This window comes from Polypterus senegalus, chromosome 8 (genome assembly GCF_016835505.1).
Source record: "Polypterus senegalus isolate Bchr_013 chromosome 8, ASM1683550v1, whole genome shotgun sequence".
Classification (NCBI taxonomy): Eukaryota; Metazoa; Chordata; class Cladistia; order Polypteriformes; family Polypteridae; genus Polypterus; species Polypterus senegalus.
The window spans coordinates 143907106-143934713 of record NC_053161.1 but is presented as its reverse complement, the minus strand read 5'-3'; the positions used below and the strand labels follow the sequence as shown (position 1 = coordinate 143934713).

At 38.7% G+C, this 27608-nt stretch overlaps 1 protein-coding gene across 1 annotated transcript; it reads left to right on the top strand.

The window, feature by feature from the left end:
- Positions 1-287: 287 nt before the first annotated feature.
- LOC120534605 (zinc finger protein 665-like) lies at positions 288-25231 on the top strand (the record flags this gene model as incomplete). Its single annotated transcript, XM_039762194.1, has 4 exons — positions 288-985; positions 3804-3912; positions 20107-20566; positions 23466-25231. Coding segments are annotated over 4 exons (2409 nt in total), but the record flags the coding sequence as incomplete, so codon positions are not given.
- Between the last annotated feature and the right edge of the window lie 2377 nt (positions 25232-27608).

Here is a 27608-nt window from a genome sequence, read left to right as displayed (position 1 = left end):
AGTGCAATTTAGGAGCCAATGCTCACACAATAATTATTGTTTTTGTTTGTGTAATTTACTTGTGTCTTTGTTTTGAAACAGATTTACAGGAGAAGAGGAGCTGTCTAGTATCGCCATTTAACCAAGTGTCACTTCTGGGTAAAGCTCAAACTAAGAAGCTCCAGTGTGATATGGTGAAATCTGCCTCAAGTTCAGTTACTTCAAAAGTGGTTGATTTCCAGCATTTTACTCTTCCTGCAGTGAAGCTTACAGGGATTGATGACATTAAAAGTTATAAATGGATTTGAAATGCAAATCTGGTGACTTTATATGTATGTCGGTCTTGTGGGAAATTCTATAAATGTAAATCTCATTTGGAAGAACATCAAAATCTGCACATTGGAGTGAAGCCACACTGTTGTACTGATTGTGGTAAGAGATTCCAGCACAAAAGTAATCTTCAGGTACACAAAAGAATTCATACTGGAGAAAAGCCATATTGCTGTAATGAATGTGGCAAGTGGTTCACGGTAATTGGTCAGCTTCAGGCACACATGAGAGTTTACACTGGAGAAAAGCCATATTGTTGTTCTGACTGTGACAAACGATTCAGAAACTTGGGCTCTTTTCAAAGACACAAGAGCATCCACACTGGCAAGAGGCCATATGCCTGCACTGACTGTGGTAAGCGATTCACAGCAGTTGACAGGCTTCAGACACACAGACAAATTCATACTGGAGAGAAGCCATATAGCTGTACTAAATGTGGAAAGCACTTCACACAAGTAAGTACTCTTCAAGCTCATAAGAGAATTCACACCGGAGAAAAGCCATATTCATGTAATGAATGTGGTAAACGCTTCAGAAAACTGTGTGCTCTTCAAACTCATGGCAGAATTCATACAGGAGAAAAACCGTATTCCTGTACAGTATGTGGTAAGCAGTTTAACACAAATTGGTTATCTGCATATACACAAGCGAATTCATACAGGGGAGAAGCCATATAGCTGTACTGAATGTGGTAAACAGTTTGAAAAATTAGGTTCTCTTCAAAGACATAAGACTGTTCATACTGGCGAGCAGCCGTATTTCTGTACAGAATGTGGCAAGCGATTCACAGTTGTAGATCAGCTTCAAACACACAAACGTATTCATACTGGGGAGAAGCCATATAGCTGTACTGAATGTGGTAAACAATTTACACAAATTGGTTATCTACATATACATAAGTGAATTCATACAGGTGAAAAGCCGTATAGCTGCCCCGAGTGTGGTAAACAGTTTGAAAAATTAGGTTCTCTTCAAAGACATAAGACTATTCATACTGGCGAGCAGCCGTATTTCTGTACAGAATGTGGCAAGCGATTCACAGTTGTAGATCAGCTTCAAACACACAAACGTATTCATACTGGAGAGAAGCCATATTGTTGTACTGATTGTGGGAAGCAGTTCACACAGATAAGCACACAAGAGAATTCACACAGGGGAGAAGCCATACTCCTACTCTGAATGTGGAAAGTAGTTCACACAAATAAGTACTCTTCAGATGCACAAGAGGATACACACAGGAGAGAAGCCATATTTGTGTATTGATTATGGGAGGCAGTTTTCAGTGATCAGTAGTCTTAAACGTCACAAACGAATTCACACTGGAGAGAAGGGAAATTGAGAGCTGACCTTGGCTGCAGGAGACTGTGGCCTATACACAAAGTGATTTACAGTATACATAAAAAGGGTAAAACAGGGAATTACAGATTATGCTGAATACAGCCAGAAACCATCAGTAACGTCTTTGCAGAACAGAACGTAAAGCTTCTGGTGGCCAAAAACAAAACTGAAGCAATTTTTTGTTCATCTTTGCTTTACTCCAATACCAAAGAATCATTGGGAACACATGGCAGAAAATGTAATTAAGAGGTATGATGATTGATACCAGTTTTTACAGATAGAAACATCCATGCCAGGAAAAATAGCATTCATTTACAGCATGGAAGAGTGAAGCATCAGCACCAAGGGACTGTTCTGTGCTAAAAAGAGTGAGGCAGAAAAGAAGATAAATAGTTTGGTGTGGAAATGAATTTGTACCACTTTCTTGGATCATTAGGATTTCTAAAAAAAAAAAGTACCAGGGTCATATAGGCACTTTATATATTACTATTGGTATTACTCAATACTCAATCCAAGTTCAGAAAGAGGCATTATGTAGAATATAACACACTTGGAGCATAACCATGGCAGAGTGCAGGTGTAAGGTTTAATGGAGGTGTGGAATTTCAGGAGTGCTGGCAAAGATTAACGCATACAATGATGAGATAAGGTCAAAGAAGGATCTGAGGAAAGTACAACTGGTAAAATTGCATCACTGTATATTACTCAAGACCATGAAACACAATTGAAAAACATCCCAATTAGGCCCTGTCCACTACACTATATTTTTTGTTTAAAAACGCAGACATTTCTGTTTGTTTTCTTCCACATTACACTGGCATTTTCAGTTGATGGAAACAAATACTTGTCAAATGCTTTCCAGAGCTGGAGATTTCAGAAAATGACAGCATTGTGTTTCCATGCGGATTTATGAAATCAAAGATTTCTGATAATGCTGACCTTCTTGTGCTCTGGTTGGTTTATGTTTATTACATGGCCCTTCTCTGATTGGATTCTGCTCATCACAACATCTCATTCCCTGGCTGGTCACCCTTCATGGAAGAAAAACATACTTTGACATAGCGACCATAAAATAGTTGCTTTCCATGGTGCTTTTTGAGTTGCTTACCTGCATGTGTCTAAATTGCGTTTTGTACAGTTTGATAGCTGCCTACATGAGCAAAAAGCAAATAAATTACTGGTCACTACAATTTTGTGATATATCCTGTTGCTGGTGACCGTACTGTTGTAGTGAACACTTCAGAGCCATTTAACACATGGACTGGCACAATGAAAATAGATACATTTTTTCCTGACGTCAATATAAATTTAGGGTCTTATTTTAACATGCTAATTAAAGGCATTTTGTTATTGAGCAAAACTCACAATAAAAAAGTATTTCAGTTTACCTTGTAGTTGGCACATGCAACAGAAAATTCTTTGTGCATGCCAGCTGCACAGTAACTCCACTGGGTCCCACAAGTTATATCTTGCACAATTTGATGTAATCTAATGCTGCATATTCCATTTGAACTTTTTAGTGGTGGGTCACTAATCTTTAAGAGATACTTAGATGGCTGTGGTCTTAATTATTTTTGTGAAAAATTAATATTGTCTAAAGAAAAAGCTAACTCAAAGTGAAATATTCTGTTTTGTGACACCACACTGATTTTGTTCATGCTTATTTCAGATGCATGCTATCCTTTGTTTACATCTGTTACCCATGAATATACTTGTATTTAGTGCTATAGCCCTGAAAGAGGTTCACAAGGTAACTACCCAAGATGGCAAGGTAGCAAAATTCAGGATTTGCACCAGGGTAAAAGGATCTCAGATGAGTATTTTAAGCTTTAGGTGTTGGAACTCTTTCCTACCTTGAAGCTGGTTCCACAATGAATGCCGGCATCCAGTATAGAGCTAGTTTATATACTTACAAGACCAGAAGAATCGAGGTTATCGACAATAAGGCAGAAATGATATTGGTCTTCTTCTTGGGACTTCTCCTACATTCTAAGGACAAAAGTGCTTACCTTTAGGATAGCCTATGAGGTACTTCCGATATAGTATATGCCTACATTACAGTATGGAGTATTCACATGCATTGTCCCACTTTGAGAGCCAGGTGGACAGAGAGCTGAGCATGTCCAGTGTCTTTTTTCTTTTCTCTTTCCCTTTAGTTTCCCTTCCTCTCACTTCGTCCTGTGTCTGATTCTCTTGAAAGCTCTACGTATATGTAGCACAGCATACATTTTCCTAAGCAATTTGTGGACAGGGCAGAATATCTCAGTGAGCTAGATGAGACATGCACACAGAATAGAAACATTAATATGACACTGAAGTTAAAATTCATATGGAAATACAAAATTGAAATGGACATACAAAGTGTCAGTGATGTTAAACCTCCTTTATCACACCATCCTGTTAAATTTATATAAAGCCACTGAAAATGAACACAAAGCTGGCTTACCATCCTTCGTATATGAGAGATACACACTGTTGATTCATCGCACCACTTTGTGTGACACAGACGTTCTCACTGGTGCATACAATAAGTATTTTAAGTAAATAAGACTATAGGGAAATAAAATCTGTTTGTTTTGGGGGTAACAGTGCAATACAATTCGAAGAAAATGAATTTGGAACCTCAGACACCCAAATCACTTAACTTAGGGACAATGTGCCCTCAGAATTCAGAACCCCAAGGGTTGCTTTTGTTCTCTGACAAATGTCAAGGCAGGAGTTTCAGATGGCTTGATGGAGAAATGCTTTAAAACTGAATAAAGAGTGAGAAAAGGTGTTGAAGAAGTCAGTAACTAGAGCACTATAGTACCGTAAGTATATTGTTAATGTTGAAGTACAGGGCTACTCAGCTACATCCTGGTGGTCTGCAGTGGCTGCACGTTTTCACTTTAACCATTTTTGACTCTATTTATTTACTAAAAAAGGAATATTTTTGGTGCTTAGTTTTAGTTTACTTGTTTGCTACAATTCAGATCCCTTGATTTCCTATTTTACTCTTGAATGAGCTGCATTAAATTTGTAGTTATTGCCAGTTTTCTTAACCAGCTTTCAGTTGATAATGAAATGCAAATAATGAAACACCAGCTCTACAGCCAACATGCTTCTATTTAATCCTGTGTTCATGTGTCACAAAGTATTAAAAAATGTTTTGAAATAAATGAGAGAGAGAAGGGAAGGACCATAAAATATATATTTAAAATTGTCAGGAAACAAATAATCTACTTTGTTGTCTTGGAAGAACGAAAACACCAACAAGCCATAATAATGAATTAAACACTAAGCTTCATTATCTGCTAGGTCTGGCTTCTAATTTTAAAACTACTGTAGTTGGAATGAAAACCTGCAGCCACTGCGGATATCCAGGACCATAACTGAGAACCCCAGTTGTAGTGCTTTGTTTAGTATAATTTGTGCTATACTGCCTTGAGTTTGATGCCATTGACATACACATTTTTAAAAATGTGTGGTTAAACTAAATATTTGCATCTCCTGGATATACAAATGTGAATCAGAAACTGATATATAGTGGAACCATAAAAGCAAGCCAACAGTAAGATGTATGTCTATACAATATAAAATGCATTTATAATCATTGATGACATTTGAGTTTCCATCCATCCATTTTCCAACCGCTGAACACAGGGTCACGGGGGTCTGCTGGAGCCAATCCCAGCCAACACAGGGCGCAAGGCAGGAACCAATCCCGGGCAGGGCGCCAACCCTCCGCAGTGACATTTGAGTTCCAATCATGAATTTGCTCAGGTGTCTGTTTAAATTTGAAACACTTATTTGCCAGTCAGTGTGATGTAGTGGTTAAGGCTTTGGATCCCAAACCCAGAGGTTGTGGGTTCAAATCCCACTACTGACACTGTGTGACGATGAGCAAGTCACTTGACCTATGTGTGCTCCAAACCAAAAGAAATGTAACCAGTTTTATCATAAATGTCATAAGTCGTCTTAGATAAAGGTGTCAGCCAAATAAGTAAATGTAAATTAGCATTCTGTGCCAAAAGTTCACATTAGTCATCATGTAAATATTATAATCTGCTCATTTGTTCATACATTTTGAAACCACACTGAGGGCAACATCCACCAAAAACGATAGTTTCATTTATTAAAAGGTAGAAACAAGGCTTAAAAAAATTAATTTTACAGCTACCTAATAGCTTAATGTATTCATTTCCATTTCCGGCGCCGCATCCGAGTGGCAGCCTTTCCAGCAGCTCTGTGTATGACTTTATCTTTTTACCTTTTTTTCTATGTTTTTTTTTCTCAATTCACTGATCACTTCTACCACTTTCTTTTATGTGGAGTCCCTCCCTGGACACCTTTTACTATTTTTACTACTTGACATGGATTTTTACACTCCGAGACTCGCCTATTCAAGTAGTCAAATTAAAGCACTGAGAAAAAATGCTCATGCCGGTGTGGTTCCTTATTTACCTGACGAGGTAAAAAGACGATATCGGGGCAGCCGAGCCGGCGCAAAGATAAAAGATAAGGTAAAAGCTAGGCAATTTGAGAGAAAATGGCGTTATAAACCGTCGGTGCCTTCTGTGATCCTGGGAAATGTGAACTCACTACCAAATAAGATCGACGAACTGGCTGTGCTGGTGAAAAATGTCAGAACCTACAGAGAATGCAGCTTGCTGTGTTTTAGTGAAACGTGGCTAACAACTACCATCCCAGATGCTAACGTGGAGCTACCCGAGTTTAGCACAGTTAGAGCGGACAGAGACACAAGTACCTGCGGGAAGAAGAAAGGAGGGGAGTCGCTCTCTGTCAATACAAGATGGTGCAACTCAGGACATGTAAACGTTAAAATCTCCACTAGCTGCAGGGACATCGAACTGTTGGCTGTAAGTCTGTGTCCCTATTACTTGCCCAGAGAATTTGCACACGTGATTGTTGTTATTGTTTACATCCCCCCTCAAGCGAACGCGGAGATGGTGAGTGACATCATCCATTCCACAGTTGCTAAGTTACAAACGCAGCTCCCTGAGGTACTTGTGCTAATCTCTGGAGACTTTAACCATGTGACGCTGGACAAAACATTACCTGCCTTCTCCCAGTATGTGGATTGTAACACCCGGGGAAATAGGACTATCGACCTACTGTATGCAAACGTTAAAGACGCATACAGCGCCACCTCGCTGCCTGCGCTTGGGAAAGCAGATCATAACCTGGTTCTGCTTCAGCCTCAATACAAACCAAGAGTGAGGGCGCTACCTACAACCACACGCTCATTCAGGAAGTGGTCCCCTGATGCAGAGTGTTGTGTGTGAACTAGAGGTGGGAAACACAAAACTGCAGTGACCTCCTGTCTGGCCTTTCTATCCGAAACAGTCAGCATGCTTTGAATTACAGTGTGATTAAAGAATTAGCATTGTTCTCAGTCTTGTGAAAACCATCATCTGGATGTTACAATGCCCTGATGGTTAGCTGCCTGTGAAAAAGGGCAAGACATTGTTTAGAACTCAGATCATATGCTTTCTGGTGGTCCTGAAACAATATCAGACATCAAAAAACAGTGCCCTTAAATGCAGGTAGAGTCCCCATTTGAATTAAAAAAGAACCTTCCATTAATGAAAACACCAGCAAACTTCTTGAAGTCTGCATGTAGAAAGTCTCTTATTAGTTACATTTCTAAAGTAACCAGATTTATTAATATGTTATTTTATTATGTGAAATCCAGTGTTTCTTATATAGTGTCTTTAAAAAGTATAAAGACCCTTGTGGTTGAAGGTAAATGACTGTCCTGAGGCTAAATAAACCCAATGATATCAGTAGCAAGTTGGGGCTCATGGCAAACTGTATCAATAACCAACAAGCATTTTCACTATTTGGGATAAAATTGCTGAATTGTTGTCACACACGTGGGAGTAGATGGCAGCTAAAAGGCTTGAGTAATTGTAATTCTACGCCAGACCTGGGTGAGGGGCGGGGTGGGGGGCTAGCAGGGTGCACTGACTGTCTCTCTCAGTTCCTTGCAGACATTTCTCTGGAAATCCAAGCGACCCTGAAGACGTACATCACTTCTGGCTCCGTTGCCCCTGAAGACGTCACTTCCGGTCTCTGCATCGAAGAAGTCACTTCCTCCATCACCATCTTACATCCACATGTTCAGTTCTGTTTTGGACTCAGTCTTTTAAAGAACTGTCTTCAATTTCAACCTTTTGCAGCCAGGGCATATTATATGGGTGGCTACCCCAAACCTTTGTGATGTCTGTTGGTCATTTTTCTGACAACTGTATATACAGTGACATTCATCTTAAATAATGTGTTTGACATTGGATGTTAATTGGATTTGTGTGTATTAATTTCATGGTAGTTTTTGAGATATTTGATTTGTAAAAGTATGAATCCAACCCACCATGCCTATGTAGGGAATGGTCTTGCTGAGGTTAATGAGCCTGACATGGTCATGTCAGCCCTCTATAGGTGACACTTGTTTTTAACAAATAAATATATTAGTAGATTACAGTGCACCATAGTTTCCCTGTGTTTATTAATAAAATGCATGTCTTCTTGTAGTAAACATTCATTTTTATGTTAGTACAGTGGTGTGAAAAACTATTTGCCCCCTTCCTGATTTCTTATTCTTTTGCATGTTTGTCACACAAAATGTTTCTGGTCATCAAACACATTTAACCATTAGTCAAATATAACACAAGTAAACACAAAATGCAGTTTTTAAATGATGGTTTTTATTATTTAGGGAGAAAAAAAATCCAAACCTTCAGGGCCTGTGTGAAAAAGTAATTGCCCCCTTGTTAAAAAAGATTGAGAGGCCTTATTGTCTTTAAAGCAACATCAAACATTCACATTTGGGTCTTGTTGCATAAAGTACACTGGAATTCCCTGGATTACACTGGAATTCTCTCCATATAGCCCACATGATTAGTTCAGGGTCATGGGGTCCACAGTCTATCCCAGTGGTACTGAGTACAAGGCAGAAAAAACATGGGATTAGATGTCAGTACATAGCCGGGCCTGCACAGCTACATTATTATATGTAGGCATCCATTCTTTCAATTGTTCCAAGTGCACAATTAGCTGGGAGACTTTCTATGCTCTTTCAGCTTTCATCTATTTTTTTATTTAAAGCCGTATGTCATCAGGGAGCCAAGGAGTAACAGTAACCTTTCACCTAGCTCTAAACTGTACTGGGGCAACAGAATCCAGAGTGGACTGAAATCTCTCTATTATAAAAAAAAAAAAACTTGTGATGAGACAAGGCTTTATCCCGGGAACGAGACGTGATCTTTTGAAGAAAGACAGAGACACTTTCACTTCCTGCGAGACGAACAAGTCACGTCATACTTTTGACCTTCAGATGCAAGTTCCGTACTAAAGAGGCAGAGCAGGTTAGAAATAATGGAAGAAGGAAACCTCGAAAAAGTCAAAAAATGGGAGTACAGATCGCATTAGATAGATAGATAGATAGATACTAGCGCAAACAGACGGAAAATATTACTTGGTGAAATAACGGAACAGCGAAAAGAGATTGAATATTCTGGTGCTGTACAGGCTTTTTCACAACGGCACCTACCGGTGGTGGTGGGGGCGAAGGGTGAGCAAGTGAATAGCAGAACACGCCTGAGTTCAGCAGCAGCACACCAGCAGCTACTCGAGCAAAGAGGAGTTAAAAAATGTATTTGTTTCCCATTTTATCACCGTTTAAGAGGGGTTTCGGAAAGGTGGCTGCTGGCAGGGGGGGGGGAAAGGGGTTGGGGACAAAGCTAGCAGGGGGCGAAGCTCTCTAGTATATTATTAAAATCATCCAGAAGATCATTTGGATTATTTAAATTAATTAGATTTGAAGCATGATCTTGAAACATTGAAGAGAATTTCAGAGCAGTCTCATTATTAAACAAAATGGACCAGATAGCCCTGTTTACCTGAGATAAGAGGGTATCATACATAAACATTACAATTTATGATCAGACATCACAAAGTCCATTAATGGAACGTTAAAAGGAGTTACACCAAGTGTAAAACCCAATCAAATCTAGTGTATGATCCCGAATGTGTATGGGGCAAGTTACATGCTGCACTAAGGTGAAAGACGGAGCAATGTTTAAAAATTCTACCTCTAAAAGATCAGTGGTCACATCTGTATGGAAGTTAAAATCCATGCAATGATAATTCCAGGAGCGGACATCCTTCAACGAGTGAAGTGACGATGTCGACCCACTCGGCCCATTACTCATTGTCATTTTCTTAAAGTTTGTGAGTGGCCCGCTACTTGCTATGAGCCTATGATATGAACTCTAAACTGTTGCCAAACGTAATCTGTACACTGTTGTTTAAACACAACTTAAAATTTGACGACATGCTCAGAAATAACATTTAATGAAAATAAAAATTTAATAACACAGTTCACACGTTATTAGAGTACATGTCAAACGTCAATGTCATGGCCAAATGCCAGTACCCTAGTACGCTAGTAGCTGCTCATTTACAATGGAATAAATTATAACCGAGGTTATAATGAAAACCTCACATGATTTAAATGTTCCATTAACTTAACGATAAACTATAAATATTCCGTCCTATGAACAATTCCTATCCTGTGCGTTGTAACTTTATTTCATCATACTAATAATTGCAGCTGAAAACCTTATCGCTCACGCCCACGACCAGAGAACAATGAAATGTATAATATATAATCTAAACTAATTATTAGTACCGAACAGGGGCGGATCTAGAAAATTATTCATGGGGTGGCAAGGGGGTGGCATTAAAATTATGAGGGGTGGCAACACTGAAGCAAGCATCCTTGCATGGTTTTTGTGGATTCAAGGAATGCTATTCTTTATTCGGTGTATACACTAGGGTGCACATTTTTACATTGTTCTATAAAAATGAAATAAAGGCTGATTTGTGATTGACTTGAATCTGATATCTGGATTGGAAAGTCAGATAAATTAAATGAGATGGTACGGTATATTTAACTTCTCTTTATTGTGTTTTACACAAACCTATGCGTTTTACGCAAAGTCTATGCCAAGTTTAATTTACTAAGCATGACAAACAATGCAGACTGCACATTGATACAATATCTCAATGGATCGTTAAGTCAAAAACACATAATAAATATACAGAAACCACATTTAAATCACCAACATATGTCTTCAAAATGAATAAAATAAATCACAATATTCAGTGCAACAACAGCAACAAAATGACATTTTAAAGTATTCAAATATCTTGGATGAGACATAAAAACAAATTCAATAATTTTAGTGCAAGTAAAGCAACAAAAGTCGCTTTAAATCCAAGTATCTCTTCTTTTTTTAACAAAACCAACAAATTTGGATGGACCGAAAACTAAATTACAAAACCTACTGTAACTGAATGCGACGATTGCCATGTTGTTCAGCAAATCTTTTAACAAAGTCATCTAAATTCAAGGCCTTGGTGCGTTTTGATTCAATGCTGAGAATAGCCAAACTCGACAATCTACCCTCTGCCATTGTAGACCTTAGGTAATTTTTGATTATCTTCAGAGCTGAAAAACTCCTTTCACATGTTGTGCTGCTAACTGGTAACTATTTTGCACAACTTGAACAGCTCAAAGAAAACAAGCTTATATGGTTCCAGAAAAGGAGCAAACTCCATCAGAGTAGTAGGACTTTCTTTTCCATTCATCTTAAGTCTATCTAGGACTCTCCCTACCTGGTGAAGCTCATGTTTAATATCTTCAACACTTGACTCATAAGCATTAGCCAAAGAGACAATCTCTTCCTCACTTAAAAAACTACAGCTTGACGGATTTAAAGCCTGAATGCCTTTCATGATGTTGCAATCGGTATCTGAAAAACGTCTTTCCATTTCCCCAATCATGGTGTCCAAGACTGGGTAGAACACTTTGACTCGAAAAGTCTCCTTGCTGTCTGGTTCTACATGCTGTCCAAGTGTGGAAGTAACGATGGAATCTTGAAATTTTGTAGCCATCTGTTTTGACCGCTTTCGGGTGTGAAATGTTGTTGAAATGTGACTCTTTTCTCACGTATTAAGTATTTCTGACCATAGGTCTTCAAAAAAAGCCTCACTGCGATAATTTGTCAGTGTTTCTTTTAGTGCGTCAATGAGTTCAACAGCCTTAGAGTGGTCAACAGATTTAGATTGGAGCATCTCAGACAAAATATTAGAGTCACTCAACACCTTTCGAAAGAGCACAAGACATCCAACAAAACTGCCATCAATTTGGGCCAATATGCCTTTTGCTTCCACGGCTCTTTGAGGATTGTTCTCATCCGAGAGCTCTTCAAGCACTTGCAAAATAACAGGCAATCTATCCATGACATTGCGACATGCTACATGTCTGCAAGCCCAGCGTGTATCACTGAGTCGCTGGAGCTCCCTTGATACACCATCATACATGTTTCGCTGTACTTCAAGCCATTTTTGATGGACATAAGATCCAGACAAGAACACATAAAGTCTTTCCAACAAAGAAAAGAAATTCCCAGCGTCTGGCACATTTTTGACGGCATCTACTATGACCAGGTTGAGACTGTGTGCACTGCAATGCACATAAAATGCATGCTTGGCCACTGCTTTTATTCTCGCTTGGACACCTGATGGGGCCCCACTCATTACAGCAGCTCCATCGTACCCCTGACCTACAAGATTTTTCTTGTACTCCAAACCATACTTTTCCAAACAGCCAATTATTTTCTCAGTTAACCCAGCAGCATCAAGCTTTTCTGCCTCTTGAAATTCAAGAAAGATTTCATAAATCAGACCATTGTAATAGTATCTCAGAACAATTGACATTTGCTCTTTTTTCTGAACATCTTTAGTCTCATCTACGATCACAGAAAACTGTACACTCTCTTTAACTTCTTTCATGATTTCCTCTTTCACCATTTCTGCCAGACAAGACAGTATTTCATTCTGGATGGTTTTACTTGTATACTTAGCATTTTAAGCTTGCTGTTCAAGCCTCTTTTTACCAATGGGATCATGTTTGCCCAACAAATCTAGCATGGCCAGAAAAACACCTCGTCTGTCTGAGTCTGGAGACTCTCTGTGACCCCGCTGGGCTAGATTTTCAGAAGCAGTTAGGACAAGAATTTTGGCCAATGTTTTGATGTATTTTCGATTCACTGTTACCTTTTTCTGATAATGTAAATCCATGACACCCAACAGCGAAGTATTTTTGTCCTGCATTTTTTTGTTCTCTGCCCATGCTACCATTGCGTTTACATGGTTCTCAGATTTGGCATGAGAAGAAAACCCACTATCTTTAAACGTAGCCTTCTTCCAATTACTGTACCTCTCAAAGGAGGTAAAAACACTCTTTGGAGCATCAGGAAGAGAAAAATGTCTACATGCAAAACAGTAGCAGGCATCTCTAGACTGTGAGTATTCAAGCCATGAATGTGTTTGGTACCAATCATCTTCTTTGGGAAGGTATGTAGTTTTGGCTGGGTCGGGCCTTCTGACCTAAATTTTGATATACCTAGTAAAGTAAAATAAAAATCACATATTTAAATGTTACAGTATAAAACATTTAACACCTAATCATTCATGTACAGCTACTACTGCAGCAACCTTTGTCTAAAGGTTTTTTTTAGGCATATATCTCAACAATATCTAATAAAGAACACTGACTGTAACCACGATAAGCAAGGTTAAACATACATTGAGCTATGGTTCTTTAAATGATTATAGGTTAAATAAATCAAATAGGTTGTGCTTATTTTTTATTTATGTAAAGAAATATTTGAAAAGCACAATGAACAACATACCATGGACACCTGACAAACAGGGTGCTGGCATTTCAAGCTCTCTCTCCTCTCTTTCAATGTCTGAGCTCTCTTCCTCTCTTAACCCTCTTTCTTCCACCTCTTCACTCACTTCATGCTGGATATCTTCTGCTTCTTCACTTCTTTCTAGCTCTTTGTCATCCATTTCTATATTTCTTTCGTCCAACACTTCATCACCTCCTCTGTCTTCCACAACTTCTTTTGTACCCTTTTCTATCTTATCTTCACCTTCCACTCCCACAGTATCTGATTCTGATTTTCCTTTTCTTTTTGGTTTAAAAAAACTCTGGATGTCAGCCTTTCTTTTCATAGTATCCTGGGAGATGCAACAAGTATGAAGTTTAGACTTTATAGATTTCTAAACATACACTGCACTGAACAATTTCACCTCCCTAATGAATACATATGAAAACATTAAGCTATACAATAACTCAGTAAATTCATGTGCTCCTATGGAATATTTTGATTGCTGCACTAGCTAACAAGGTAATACAGGTTAACGTTAAATAGAACTGATTAGACATACTTGCTGTTTAGTTGTCATATAACTAGCAAGCATCTACCTCAGGCAACACTAAGACATGTTTAATTAAACATTCATTTGTTAAGTATGAAAGTAATTCAGTACCTGGTTTTGTTTCTCAACTCCAGCATATCGATGGACTGGACACGGCGTTGTTGTCACGTGACGCCACTTATCAAAGGTTCGGACTTGAAGATGAAAGCTACTGAACAACATACTTTTGAAAATAGTTTACAGTTAAACTGCTAGTCATTGATATACGCGAAGATATCAAAATTAACTGCTTCGGTTTGTTAAAAATGCCGGAATTTGTCTGTGATGATCCCGCTGGTTGCACTAAATGTCTTTGATTCACTAAAACGAAGCAGTTCATAAGAGTCGTTTGTTCGGACTACGCTTTAATAGAAAGACGATTTTTTTCTATTATTTACGGGTATATGCTATTTTTATGTCATCATAATAGAGCATTGCTGCTGTAAATCGGTCGAGGAAACTCTTTTATTTTTAGAACACTGAGATACTAGTGCTGGGGTGGCAAATGGGGTGGCAAGGCTTTTTCTCAGGGTGGCAATTGCCACCCCGTGCCACCCCGGTAGATCCGCCCCTGGTACCGAAGAATTTAAAAACTATGAGATAAAAAAAATTGCAGTAATGTATATGCTAACCGAAGTGTAGCAGTATCGAAACAGAAATCGGCAAAAGGCAGTTTTGACCAAAGTGTTCGCTGCAACGTTGTGTACTGACAACTAAAAAAACTTGATGACTTAATAAGGTATATTATATATAGAAATCGTAGTACCGGACAGACAATGTTTAGTAGTTTAGAAAACTAATTAGAAAATTAATTTTAATGTCAAACAGTAACCGGTATATAAAATGTATTTCATGAAACTGCCGGCCAATGACCAGAGTCCGCGACCCACCTGGCATTGTCCAAATGCCCTAATGGCCAATCCGCCCCTGGATAATTCTATTATATCTTAACAAAATCTGATAGCAGATCAGAAAATTAAAGAAAAAAAAAAAAAAAAAAAAGATGATGGCTTAGGTATATGTGGGCGATAGATTAAACAACACAATGAAGGTTCTTTGCAAGAGTTTTGAAATAATAAATGCCTCAAAAGAACTGACATCTTTAACCTTGATAAGATCACAGTAGTATGAATTTTTAAATACTATACAGCAACCCCTCCAACTCGTCCAGAGGCTCTAGGATATTAAAATACAGATAACCAAGGGGGCAAATTTCAATCACAGGGCTATAATCACCAACTTTTAACCACATTTCTGTAAAAAGTATAGAAAATTAAGCCTGTTACAGAATAAAATCGTTTAAAGTAATCACACTGACCTTACGTTCATTAGAGACATCTTAACATCTTACTTAGAACAGATAGGATTAAGAACACTGCGGTTAGAATAATCAACATATCTAGTTTTTGCTCTCCTACAGATTATATTATTAAAAACACGAAGAATTAATGTGTAATTCGTATTGATTGCTGCAAAGGGAGCATAACAAACTTTAGTACAATCATTTATGACATGGCTTGCTAGTCAAGAGTCATTTAAAACACGATTACAATTTTCGTGTTGCATGAACCAGCATTGTATGTATTGTGCATCACATTTAATTATTATTTCGTGAGGTTATCCGATGTAAATACTGTGCAATAATCAAAAAGGTAAAGTCGAAGTCAGAGCACGGCTCTTTTTTTCGAATTTGCTTATTGCGCTGTTGGAAACCGACAACTTTTGAAATGTATTATCGTTTTTTTTAAAGTTGTGAATAGGTTGCAAACTTCAGCTTCTTAGAAACTGAAACAGTATTGTGAATCTGATCGCTGTTATCTTCCGGACCGATAATTTATTGTGGGCTGACATCTGGAGTTTTAAAAACCAAATTCATTATAATTCCCAAAATGTAATTTTAAATGTATCTTTTACTAGGAATTGCCTTCAAATCTTTTTTCTTGCTGCATTTTCTTGTTTCACGTCTTGCTCTGATTACATGTAATAAAATAAGTACTGCGTGCCAATTGTAACGGCACCCTTGCACTGGGAAAAGGACGATGGCCGTGGTCCGCGAACTGTTGCCAAACTGACCCTCGGTCAGAAGCCGCTTGAGAACAGTAGTAAGATCCGGCTCGAGGGGGCCATTTAACCCTGCATATATCGTGTCAAAAAACCTGTCGGTCTTAACAGGTGCGAGGAGTGAGGCAATCTCTTCATGCAGCAGTTCTAAGGGCGGCATTGTCATGCAACGTTTTTCATCTCTCTTTTTTTAACATTACAAAAGAATTAAACAAAAGAGTCAAGTGTGAACCGTAAGAAATACATACACATCCAATAACTTACAACCTTTTAAAAAGTGTGCGAAATACTGGAGCGATGCAGAAAAGTCACGATGGCAAAAACGCGAAATATGACAAAGTATTATGCCCATTTAAGAAATGTTGTACTGGTTAACAATATTAGCAATGTATTCAAAGCAGGGATGGGGCTTTTTTTGGAAAAAAGCTTGTAATTTTTTTTTAAACGAGCTTATTTTGTTCATTTTCAATATATGACTTATTGAAATAATGACAGTTATTCAGAGTATAGCTTTGTCTCTCATTCTAATTCTTAAAACAGTATCCAATAGACATTGTTAATTTCAAAGCAAAACGCAGCCAATGTTTTTATTTATAAGTGAACTACATAAATGTCGTAAAATAAACTGTAAAACAGATTATAATATTTGATCATACTTAACAACAATTTATCATGAAATGCTATATCAGCGTTTTATTCAATCTCTCGTTTGACTTTTACAGATTTTATTTAAAACTTATTTTTATGGCTGTTTATATTTCACAGCTGGATTTTTTCAGATGACACATTTCAAAATAGTTTATTTATTTAAAAAGGGTATTTTTAAAGATGTTTTATCGCTTATCAATCAATCTTTTTTTGGGGTGAAATTGTAATATTTTATATACAGTGCATTACTGCTCTTATTCATGCGATAATAAATTTCATAATTACTTTTTTGGTTAAATTCATTTTTGGCACACATTGCGTCCCATACGCTCCTGCCATTCTGGATTATCAGCCCAATTTAACACATCGTATTCCGATATGCTTCCTGAACGCAAGCAAATTTTATTATTAATTGATAAAGTCACAATAGTAGCGAGATCAATACAGCAAATTATTAGCAGATTTTAGACAATGTTTTCCTTGACACTTTGCAGCCCAATTGATCTGGTTAATTAGATAACATTTTAGCTACAGTAATGAGGATGTATTGAAAAAAAAAGACGAAAAGTTAAGCCCAAATTTTTAGTTGGTATTCTTGATTTTCAGAATAACTGTTCTGTTCACTGTTTTTTTTTTTAATCTCGCACCTTTGGAAAAATGACTGATTTATCCAAAGGCACCATCACGGGTAAAGCAGCTCATCATGCAGTCCTATTGTCGTGTCGATCATAAAAGTGAGTTTTTGTGTCAGTCTTTGTTTAATAGACAGACCTTGTATATATATGCAATTAATTCACATATATATATGGAATGTTCTGTTTCGCGAAGCCTGTACAGCAATACATATTGTATGTGAATTAATTGCATTGTCTCATTCCTATCCATCCATCCATTATCCAACACGCTATATCCTAACTACAGGGTAGTAAGGTTATAAAGGGGCTGAATCGAATGGGAAGCTAAAAATATACCTCAGATAGCATTATGAAAGTACTGTGATCGAGGCGCTAAACAGTGGAAACACTCCTTTTCTATTGCAAACTGTTGCTGGCTTCACAATCGTATTATTTAACGCGCCAGCATTGCTCTCGGGTATACTGTTACATGCTGGATTTTTATGACTTTATCACACCATGCACTCCTAGCATTTTAAATAGCCCCTTACCATTTTGGTCTCCGATAGATGGCACTGGTGTATTTACAAACTCGCTCTTACGACCAGCCTGGTTTACCGCAAAGACATCTGGAAGTTGTAGTCTTTTCGTTTTGCATAGACACTACGCATGTGCAGAGTCCCGGTCGTCAGAACATGTAATTTGTGAGTGGTTTTTAGTTTCTTCTCTTGCTGGAGTAGCGTAAGTTGTGCGAAATGAGGCGAGAATTTGAGATGATGATGTGAGAAATTGTAGGCAACTACGGTGTCATTTACTGCCTGAGACCTACCAGTCAGTGGCCGATTTGAGCAGCAGTGCAGTGTGCGGTGCGGACCACTGATTTCTCATCACCGGGTACCTAAAGCAGTCAAGGTACTACAGTGCGATACTGAGGAAAAAGGAGCTACCTCGGGGGTCTGCGACGGTGTTCAGAACAAGCCAAAGGTGTTCCTTATCTATACCGAGAGTTTTAAAAGGGACGTTCGTTGGCCTTAACATTGTGTGGGGCATATGTGGTAAGAGAGCGCCTATTGCGGAGGCCTGCATGACAGCTCTCAGATTAAAAACTTTAGACATACTTAGGGATGGCAGTGCTTATTTAAAGCGTCAAAAGGTTTGTGGACGGGATGACAGTTTTGTCCCGATTTTAATATGCAAGGTTATTTGCACCATGCAATGTTTGATTTCATGATCCTAAAGTCGGACATCTGGCGATCCCCATTTGGATATCGTGGCTTGATAATTAATAATAATAATACATTGTATGTATTTTACGTGTACTCCTATGGACATCGAATATACAGGGTGGTCCAGATCTAATTATGCAGATCCAAATCGTCTGAATGAATTTGATTTATGCGGGGACGATTCTAGTTCGGCGCATTTCGTCAGTTCGCACACTTCTCCATGGTCCGGGATTTTTCGGGTGATTTTTTATGTAATAAACCTAATAAGTTATAGCGTAATGAAAATTGCATAATTAGATCACCACCCTATATATATATATGTAATGCAGGGTGAGGGTTTTAAATGGGAAATCGTACAATGTAAAAAATGTCAGTACATTGAATGGTACAAATACTGTAAATGGTAAAGGTAAAATACCTTTTCTGAAAAAAAGGAAAGTTACTTTATGTTCTACTGAAAATTACCTTTATATCTTAAACAATACATTTCAATATTTTTTACAGCCAAGTTCTGTAAAATCAATATTTTTCTACCTTCAAAATATGCTAAATACCGTTTATTGATGCATTACAGTTATACTGAAAAAAATCTGTTAATTTTACAGTGTAAAACTGTTAACTAACGAAGGTAAACAACCGCAAAATGTAAAACGGTAAATCACTGTTAAAGTAAAACCGGCTACGAGATTTGCATAAGGACACGCCCCTTTTTACAATATTGTTCCTGGTGAACCGCATACCTTTGAATAGTAGGGCAAAAACTTCACCAAAGTTAGCAGACTTATTTTTCCCCACGTGCTGAAGGTTTTTTGAGGTTATGGAAGCTGATTTATGGTGGGTTGTATTTAATAAGTAGGACACCATACACCACAAAAGAGAAAACTTTACTTCCCTACCAGGCAAGTTGCGTTAACCTCTTTAAACATCGAATTGTTTTCAATGTGTATAATTAAATGGCATATGCTTGCTATTGGTTGTTGTTAACTAACTGATACAAACTATGTACTGGGGTTTGACCCTGTTAGTATGTATTGTTTATTAATAATCATATTTTTTTTCATACCATGAATTTTTGGTTATGGTTAAACATTCCTTTCTATTGGAGTTTCTTGTAAAGACCAAATCGCTTTTACTTCAAAATTATACTGTAAACCTAAAAGTATTGTCACCTTCTTTTTTACGGTAAAATCCTGGTGACCCCAGCTGCCAGTTTTTACCATAAATGTAACATTATTTTTTAAAGTGTACCGTAGACCAAAAAACATTGTTACCTTCTTTTTTACGATAAAATTCTGGCGACCCCAGCTGCCAGTTTTTTACCGTAAATTTTACATTTTTTTTTTACAGTGTATGGTAGAATTTATAACCAACACATCGTGCTTTTAGAGAGCCTACAATATTATGTATTTATCTCTATCACTGTGAAATGTTGGAAAATTCTGCATGTTAAGTGCAATAAGGAATTGTGAGACTTATGTGAACCCATTTATTCTCCTAAAGGTGAAACTGAAGTAACTCTGTTTTGGAGTAGTGATAATGTGGTCTCACTCTGTTTTTCGCAGATCAAAAAATAGGAAATGACCCTTTGCAGTGAGAGGATGAACATGATAATGGAGTCATGTCGAAATCTCCAGGGAATTCCAAAACGGGACTCTAGTTGTGAAGGAGAATTGTCAGAAGACAGGGGTGATGACAGTGAAGAGGAGGATCACACAAAAAGTGGGAGAGACCTACAGGGAGATGATGAACAAATAGTTTCTGTCCACATTAAGGAAGAAGACTGTGAGTGGGAATCTTCCTATCTGAAGCAAAATGAAGTTGGCATCAAGGAAAAAGAGGAAATGGAGGATTATGAATGGGAAGCTGTTATTATCAAAGAAGAGGACTGGGAGGAGTCCATTAGAATTAAAACAGAAGATAAGGGGCCAGAAGTATTAGAACCCACTCAAAGACAAAACTGTCCTGCCAGCCAGCTGCCTTTACATATTAAAGCATCCAAGTTAACAAAAGTTCCTTTTAACCAATCTAGAAAAGGTGAGTGCCAAAAGAAACATAAAGCAATAAGAAATAGGAGGTGTGCCCTGTAATGGACTGGTGACGTCCAGTGTTGGTTTCTGTTTTGTCTCCAGTGCTGCTGGGATAGGCTTCAGCACCCTGCAAACTTGAATTGAATGAAATAGGTTAGGATCTGCACACATGCATTTATGGATTTATTATTATTTGCTCTTTAATATTTAAGTTTTGCCTGAGTTTGTTTATGTTGCCATGTATACTGTAATACAGTGCATCCGGAAAGTATTCACAGCGCATCACTTTTTCACATTTTGTTATGTTACAGCCTTATTCGAAAATGGATTAAATTCATTTTTATCCTCAGAATTCTATACACAACACCCCATAATGACAACATGAAAAAAGTTTAGTTAAAGTTTTTGCAAATTTATTAAAAATAAAAAAACTGAGAAATCACATGTACATAAGTATTCACAGCCTTTGCTCAATACTTTGTCGATGCACCATGGCAGCATTTACAGCCTCAAGTCTTTTTGAATATGATGCCACAAGCTTGGCACACCTATCCTTGGCCAGTTTCACCCATTCCTCTTTGCAGCACCTCTCAAGCTCCATCAGGTTGGAAGGGAAGCGTCGGTGCACAGCCATTTTAAGATCTCTCCAGAGATGTTCAATCCGATTCAAGTCTGGGCTCTGGCTGGGCCACTCAAGGCCATTCACAGAGTTGTCCTGAAGCCACTCCTTTGATATCTTGGCTGTGTGCTTAGGGTCGTTTTCCTGCTGAAAGATGAACTGTCACCCCTGTCTGAAGTCAAGAGCGCTCTGGAGCAGGTTTTCATCCAGGATGTCTCTGTACATTGCAGCAGTCATCTTTCCCTTTATCCTGACTAGTCTCCCAGTTCCTGTCGCTGAAAAACATCCCCACAGCATGATGCTGCCACCACCATACTTCACTGTAGGGATGGTATTGGCCTGGTGATGAGCGGTGCCTGGTTTCCTCCAAACATGACGCCTGGCATTCACACCAAAGAGTTCAATCTTTGTCTCATCAGACCAGAGAATTTTGTTTCTCATGGTCTGAGAGTCCTTCAGGTGCCTTTTGGCAAACTCCAGGCGGGCTGCCATGTGCCTTTTACTAAGGAGTGGCTTCCATCTGGCCACACTACCATACAGGCCTGATGGGTGGATTGCTGCAGAGATGGTTGTCCTTCTGGAAGGTTCTCCTCTCTCCACAGAGGACCCCTGGAGCTCTGACAGAGTGACCATCGGGTTCTTGGTCACCTCTCTGACTAAGGCCCTTCTCCCCCGATCGCTCAGTTTAGATGGCCAGCCAGCTCTAGGAAGAGTCCTGGTGGTTTCGAACTTCTTCCACTTACGGATGATGGAGGCCACTGTGCTCATTGGGACCTCCAAAGCACCAGAATTTTTTCTGTAACCTTCCCCCGATTTGTGCCTCGAGACAATCCTGTCTCAGAGGTCTACAGACAATTCCTTTGACTTCATGCTTGGTTTGTGCTCTGACATGAACTGTCAACTGTGGGATCTTATATAGACAGGTGTGTGCCTTTCCAAATCATGTCCAATCAACTGAATTTACCACAGGTGGACTCCAATTAAGCTGCAGAAACATCTCAAGGATGACCAGGGGAAACAGGATGCACCTGAGCTCAATTTTGAGCTTCATGGCAAAGGCTGTGAATACTTATGTACCTGTGATTTCTCAGTTTATTTTTATTTTTAATAAATTTGCAAAAATCTCTGAACTTTTTGCACGTTGTCATTATGGGGTGTTGTGTGTAGAATTTTAGGGAAAAAAATTAATTTAATCTATTTTGGAAGGCTGTAACATAACAAAATGTGGAAATAGTGATGCGCTGTGAATACTTTCCGGATGCACTGTATTACCATACAAAATGATTTTAATTTATTTAGTTATTTTGGCTCAGATAGGAAATAGAGAGTTATGAGTTATGGGTTACTTTTTATCTGATAGGCAGAACATGGCACAGTAGTCAGTGCTGCTGCTTCCCAGTCTTCCCCAGACTTTGTTTAAATTCAGGTATGGTCACTGTTTGTGTTGAGTATTCACATTCTCCTTTTTATTGGGTGGTGTGTTCATGTTTTTGTTGAATAAATCTACTTGACTTTCTAAGTAGTACTCTTTGCAAGTGATTTGTGGTTTGTTGAGAAGTTGTCTATCTGTCTCCCTTTCTCTCTCTCTCTTTTCCCTGCCTTCTACTTTATGTGTTGATTTTTTACCAGTGCCATGTATTATCACTTGACTAGTCACCATTCATTTTAAAAGTGCATCATTAGACTGATGACTAAACCACAGGTCCCCTGGGAAAAATTAAATGGACAACAGATGAACATATTGAATTGTCAATACCACTCTGCTAATTTATCACTCTAACCATTGTGGCAGGATGGAGGTTCTTAAGAAACTGCCAGCAGTCTTACAGAACAGTACAAGGGCATACACTGAGTCGAGAGGGAGCACTTTGTGGCTCCTTAGCCAATATTCCACACTTTGAATAATTCCAGTTTATGCAAATAAAAAGTTTTCCTTTTGTTTGACAGAAATGAAAGCTGCCTTTTTGTATACTCTGGGTATGTCTCAGATGTTTGTCACTATTTAATATTGCCGTACAGTGTGTCTGGTAGGGGGTACAGGTGACACCCTTTTTATTGTCTGTCGGTTGGTGACTACAAAGAAAGACTATTGGTTATCTGGTTATGTAAATTACATAAAAAATAAGAGGGTGTGTTCTGAGAATGTAAAGTGTATTTATTAATGCTACCATTTTTTTGTGATGTTCTTGTTATTTCCATCATATTCAATACTTTCAGTCTAAGTAGACATTTCTAGTTTGTGTTAAGTGTGGCCATCCTTATATTATGTTTTTCTGTTTTGAGACAGACTTGCCGGAGAACGGCCACATCTCCAGTCTATCTCGGGTTATGCAGCAAGAGATGGAGCCCATGAAAAATCCCCAGAAGAATGCATCCTCACTGGCCCAATATGTCTGTAAGTTGTGTGGAAAAAGGTTTCACCGCAGATCACATTGTGAAGAGCATCAGCGAAGTCACTCTGGCGAGAAGCCGTATGGTTGTCCTGAATGCAATAAACGATTCACCAGTAAAAAGCAACTTCACAGACACAGCATCGTTCATAGTGGAGAGAAACCATATCGCTGCACTGACTGTGGCAAAGCATTCAGAAAGAGCAGTAATCTTTATGTGCACAGGAGAATACACACAGGCGAAATGCCATATGGTTGTTCTGAATGTGGAAAGAGATTCATAGAAAAAAGTAACTTACGGAGACACGAGAAAATTCACACTGGAGTTAAACCATATACCTGTACCGAATGTGGTAAGAGTTTCACACAAGTGTATTCTCTTCAGACGCACCAAAGAATTCACACGGGAACCAAACCATATTGTTGTACAGAATGTGATAAGCGTTTCACACAGTTAGTTTCACTTCAGGGACACCTGAAGATTCACAGTGGAGACAAGCCATATTACTGTACTGATTGTGATAAGCGATTTACTGAAAGGAGGAAACTGGAGAGACACAAGATAACTCACACTGGAGAAAAACCATTTTGCTGCGATGAATGTGGCAGAAGGTTCACACAGATTAGCAGTCTTCAGTCACACAAGAGCATCCACACTGGCAAAAAGCCATATTCCTGTACTGAATGTGGCAAAGCATTCAGGCAGGCAACTTTCCTTCGTGTACACCAGAGGATTCACAGTGGAGAGAAACCTCATTGTTGTACCGAATGTGGCAAGAAGTTCACTGAGAAAAGTAATCTTAAGAAACACAAGCGAATTCACAGTGGAGAAAAGCCGCATTGCTGTCCTGAATGTGGCAAGCAGTTCACACAGAGAGGTTCTCTATCCAAACACCAGAGAACTCACATTGCAAACAAACAGAGCGGTGAAGATAAGCCACAAGAACAACTCCATGAACCAGGGGAAGTCGAAAACGTGACCCACTGTAGCAATGCCCTGAGGACAGACAACTCATTTCAGAATGGCTCTGTTAAATAGAACTAATTTCCAAAAATGAGATGTCGAAAACAGCAGAGTTTTGTATATTAAAAAAACCGTGGGGAGAAAAACAACACACTTAAGAAAAGTGGATTCTGCTAGAAACTGGCAATTTGTTGCAGTTGATGAATTGTTAGGGGGTTCCAGTACCTGACAACACAAATATAACTACAAAAATATTAAATAACTCCAATCAGCATTATATATGATTTATAAAGTTATATGTGACTAAAAATAAGCCATGTGAGAAAAGTATAAATAGGATATGAATTTTAAACATCACTAACTATACTACCATTGTTTTAACTGTTAAACTCAGGTGACAGGTAAAATCCTACAGAAAGCACTCTGCGATTAGTTAAAACCATTTTTTTTTGTTTGTTTGCATTTTTAGGTTTTTGGAATTGGCCAATAGTCATTTATTGCCTCTATTCCAAGATCCATACAGTGCCCCAAAGATGGAGTATGGTACAGTACTCCTGGATGTCATGTTATTAAGCTAACTGAAATACTGCATCTGCATGGAGATGCTAACCCCAAAAATATACAGTTTCTGTCAAAAGTAGTCTCTCTTTTGGAAGTTTTCACATTTTATTTTTTGTATATTTGTTGTATATTTTATTATACGAGCAGCACGGTGGTGCAGTGGGTAGCGCTACTGCCTTGCAGTTAGGAGACCCGCATTCACTTCCTAGGTCTTCCCTGCGTGGAGTTTGCATGTTCTCCTCGTGTCTGTGTGGGTTTCCTTCGGGTGCTCCGGTTTCCTCCCACAGTCCAAAGACATGCAGGTTAGGTGGATTGGCGATCCTAAATTGTCCCTATTGTGTGCTTGGTGTGTGTGAGCTCCCTGTGGTGGCCTGACGCCCTGCCCAGGGTTTGTTTCCTGCCTTGCGCCCTGTGTTGGCTGGGATTGGCTCCAGCAGACCCCCATGACCCTGTAGTTAGGATATAGTGGGTTGGATAATGGATGGATTTTATTATACAACATCAAATCAAGGTAGGTTTAATTTGCCTTTTTTTGACACTGATGACAGTAAAATTAATTTTAAAGTGGAATGTAGTAGTAGTAGGGTGTTGTGGCATGTTAGCCATTATGGATGCAATGAGAAGTCAAGCAAAATTACATCTTTTATTGGGTAACTGAAAAGTTTACAGGTCTTATCTGAGAGGGAGTCTGAGCTTCCTTGAAAGCTTGCATAAAGTGGATTGAATACAGATTTCTGCAAAGTGATCTAAATTAATTACAAATATAAAACACAAAATAATGGATGGCATATGTATTTGCCCCTTTCAAGTCAGTTTTTAGTAGATACACCTTTGGCAGCCATGACAACCTTGAGTCTGTGTAGATTGGTCTCTCTCGGTCTCAGCTTTGTACATCTGAACCCTACAATTTCTCCAAAATTATTCTTGGCAAAACTGCTCAAACTCTGTCAGATTACATGGAGATCATGAGTGAGGAGCCTTTTTCAAATCATATCCAATCATTTTCTGGCCAGCTTAATCCAGACCAGTATATAAATGTAATGAATTATTATTATTATTATTATTATCATGGGCGGGGGGCTGTAGCCTATCCCACCTAGCATAGGGTGCAAGACAGGAACACAGTCTGGACAGAGCACCAGTCCATTTGCAGGGCGAACACAAAAATGCACGTGCAATGGCCCAATTTAGAATCGGCAGTTCACCTAACATGCATGTCTTTGGACAGTGGAAGGAAACTGGAGCACCCGGAGGAAACCGACGCAGACATGGAGTGAGCATGCAAACTCCATACAGGGAGTATCCAGGGACACAAACACTGGTCTCTCTACTATGAGAGAGTAAGGAGACCTATGCCGTCCACATTTTCAAATCCAGCCACAAATTCTCAGTTGGGTTGAGTTCTGGAATCTGGCTCGGCCACTTCACTACTGTGTAGCTTTGGCTTTATACTTGGGGTCATTGTCTTGCTAGAAAACATACCTTCTCCCAAAGCACAGTTTTCCTGTATTTTGCTGCTTTCATTTTCCCCTCTACCCTAACAAGCCTTAAAGGGCATGCTACAAAGAAGCCTTCCCACTTCATGATGCTGCCACCACCAGGCTACATAGGATGGTATGTTTTTAGTAATGTGCTGTGTTGGGCTTATGCTGTTTAGTCTGATGCCAAGAAAGTTCCATTTTGGTCTCATCAGGCCATTGACCCATTTTCTAGCTGACTCAATGTTTGTGGACGGTAGGCAGATTTGCAACTGGGCCGTACTCTTTCCATTTCTTAATGACCGATTTAAGTGGATTTACCCTGACCTGGATATTTTCTTCTTTCCATTGCAAGATTTTCAATACCCTTTTTACTGAGTTGCTTTAAGTGTTCTTTTGTCTTCATTGTGTAGTTAGGCCACCATACTAACTCACTACATGTTGGTATTTCCACGTACAATCACTTGAAACCCCAGACAGGTGATCTCCACTTACCTAATTATGTATAAACCAGCTGGCTACACTACTGATGATTTCGGTTCAGTATGTCACATTGAAGGTGATGAATACTTTTTGTCATCAATTCTTTCTTGTTTTGTATTTGTAATTAATTTAGACCATCTTGTAGAGTGTTGCTTACATTTTGATAGCTAACATATAAAAAGTAATATTCTGTTGGTCAGTTGCAAAACACCCAAATTAAATCCACTGAAATTCAATGTTGTATAATAATTAAATCAGAAAACATCCGAAGAGGCTAATACTTTGTTTGGACACTGTGTGCATTGTGTTTTAAAAACATAGTTTACATATTGCACATTAGGTATACCTGTATGTGAGGGTGACACGGTGGTGCAGTGGTAGCACTGCTGCCTTGCAGTAAGGAGACCTGGATTCTCCCCGTGTCTACGTGGGTTTCCTCCGGGTGCTACGGTTTCCTCCCACAGTCCAAAGACATGCAGTTTAGGTGCATTGGCGATTCTAAATTGTCCCTAGTGTGTGCTTGGTGTGTTGGTGTGTGTGCCCTGCGGTGGGCT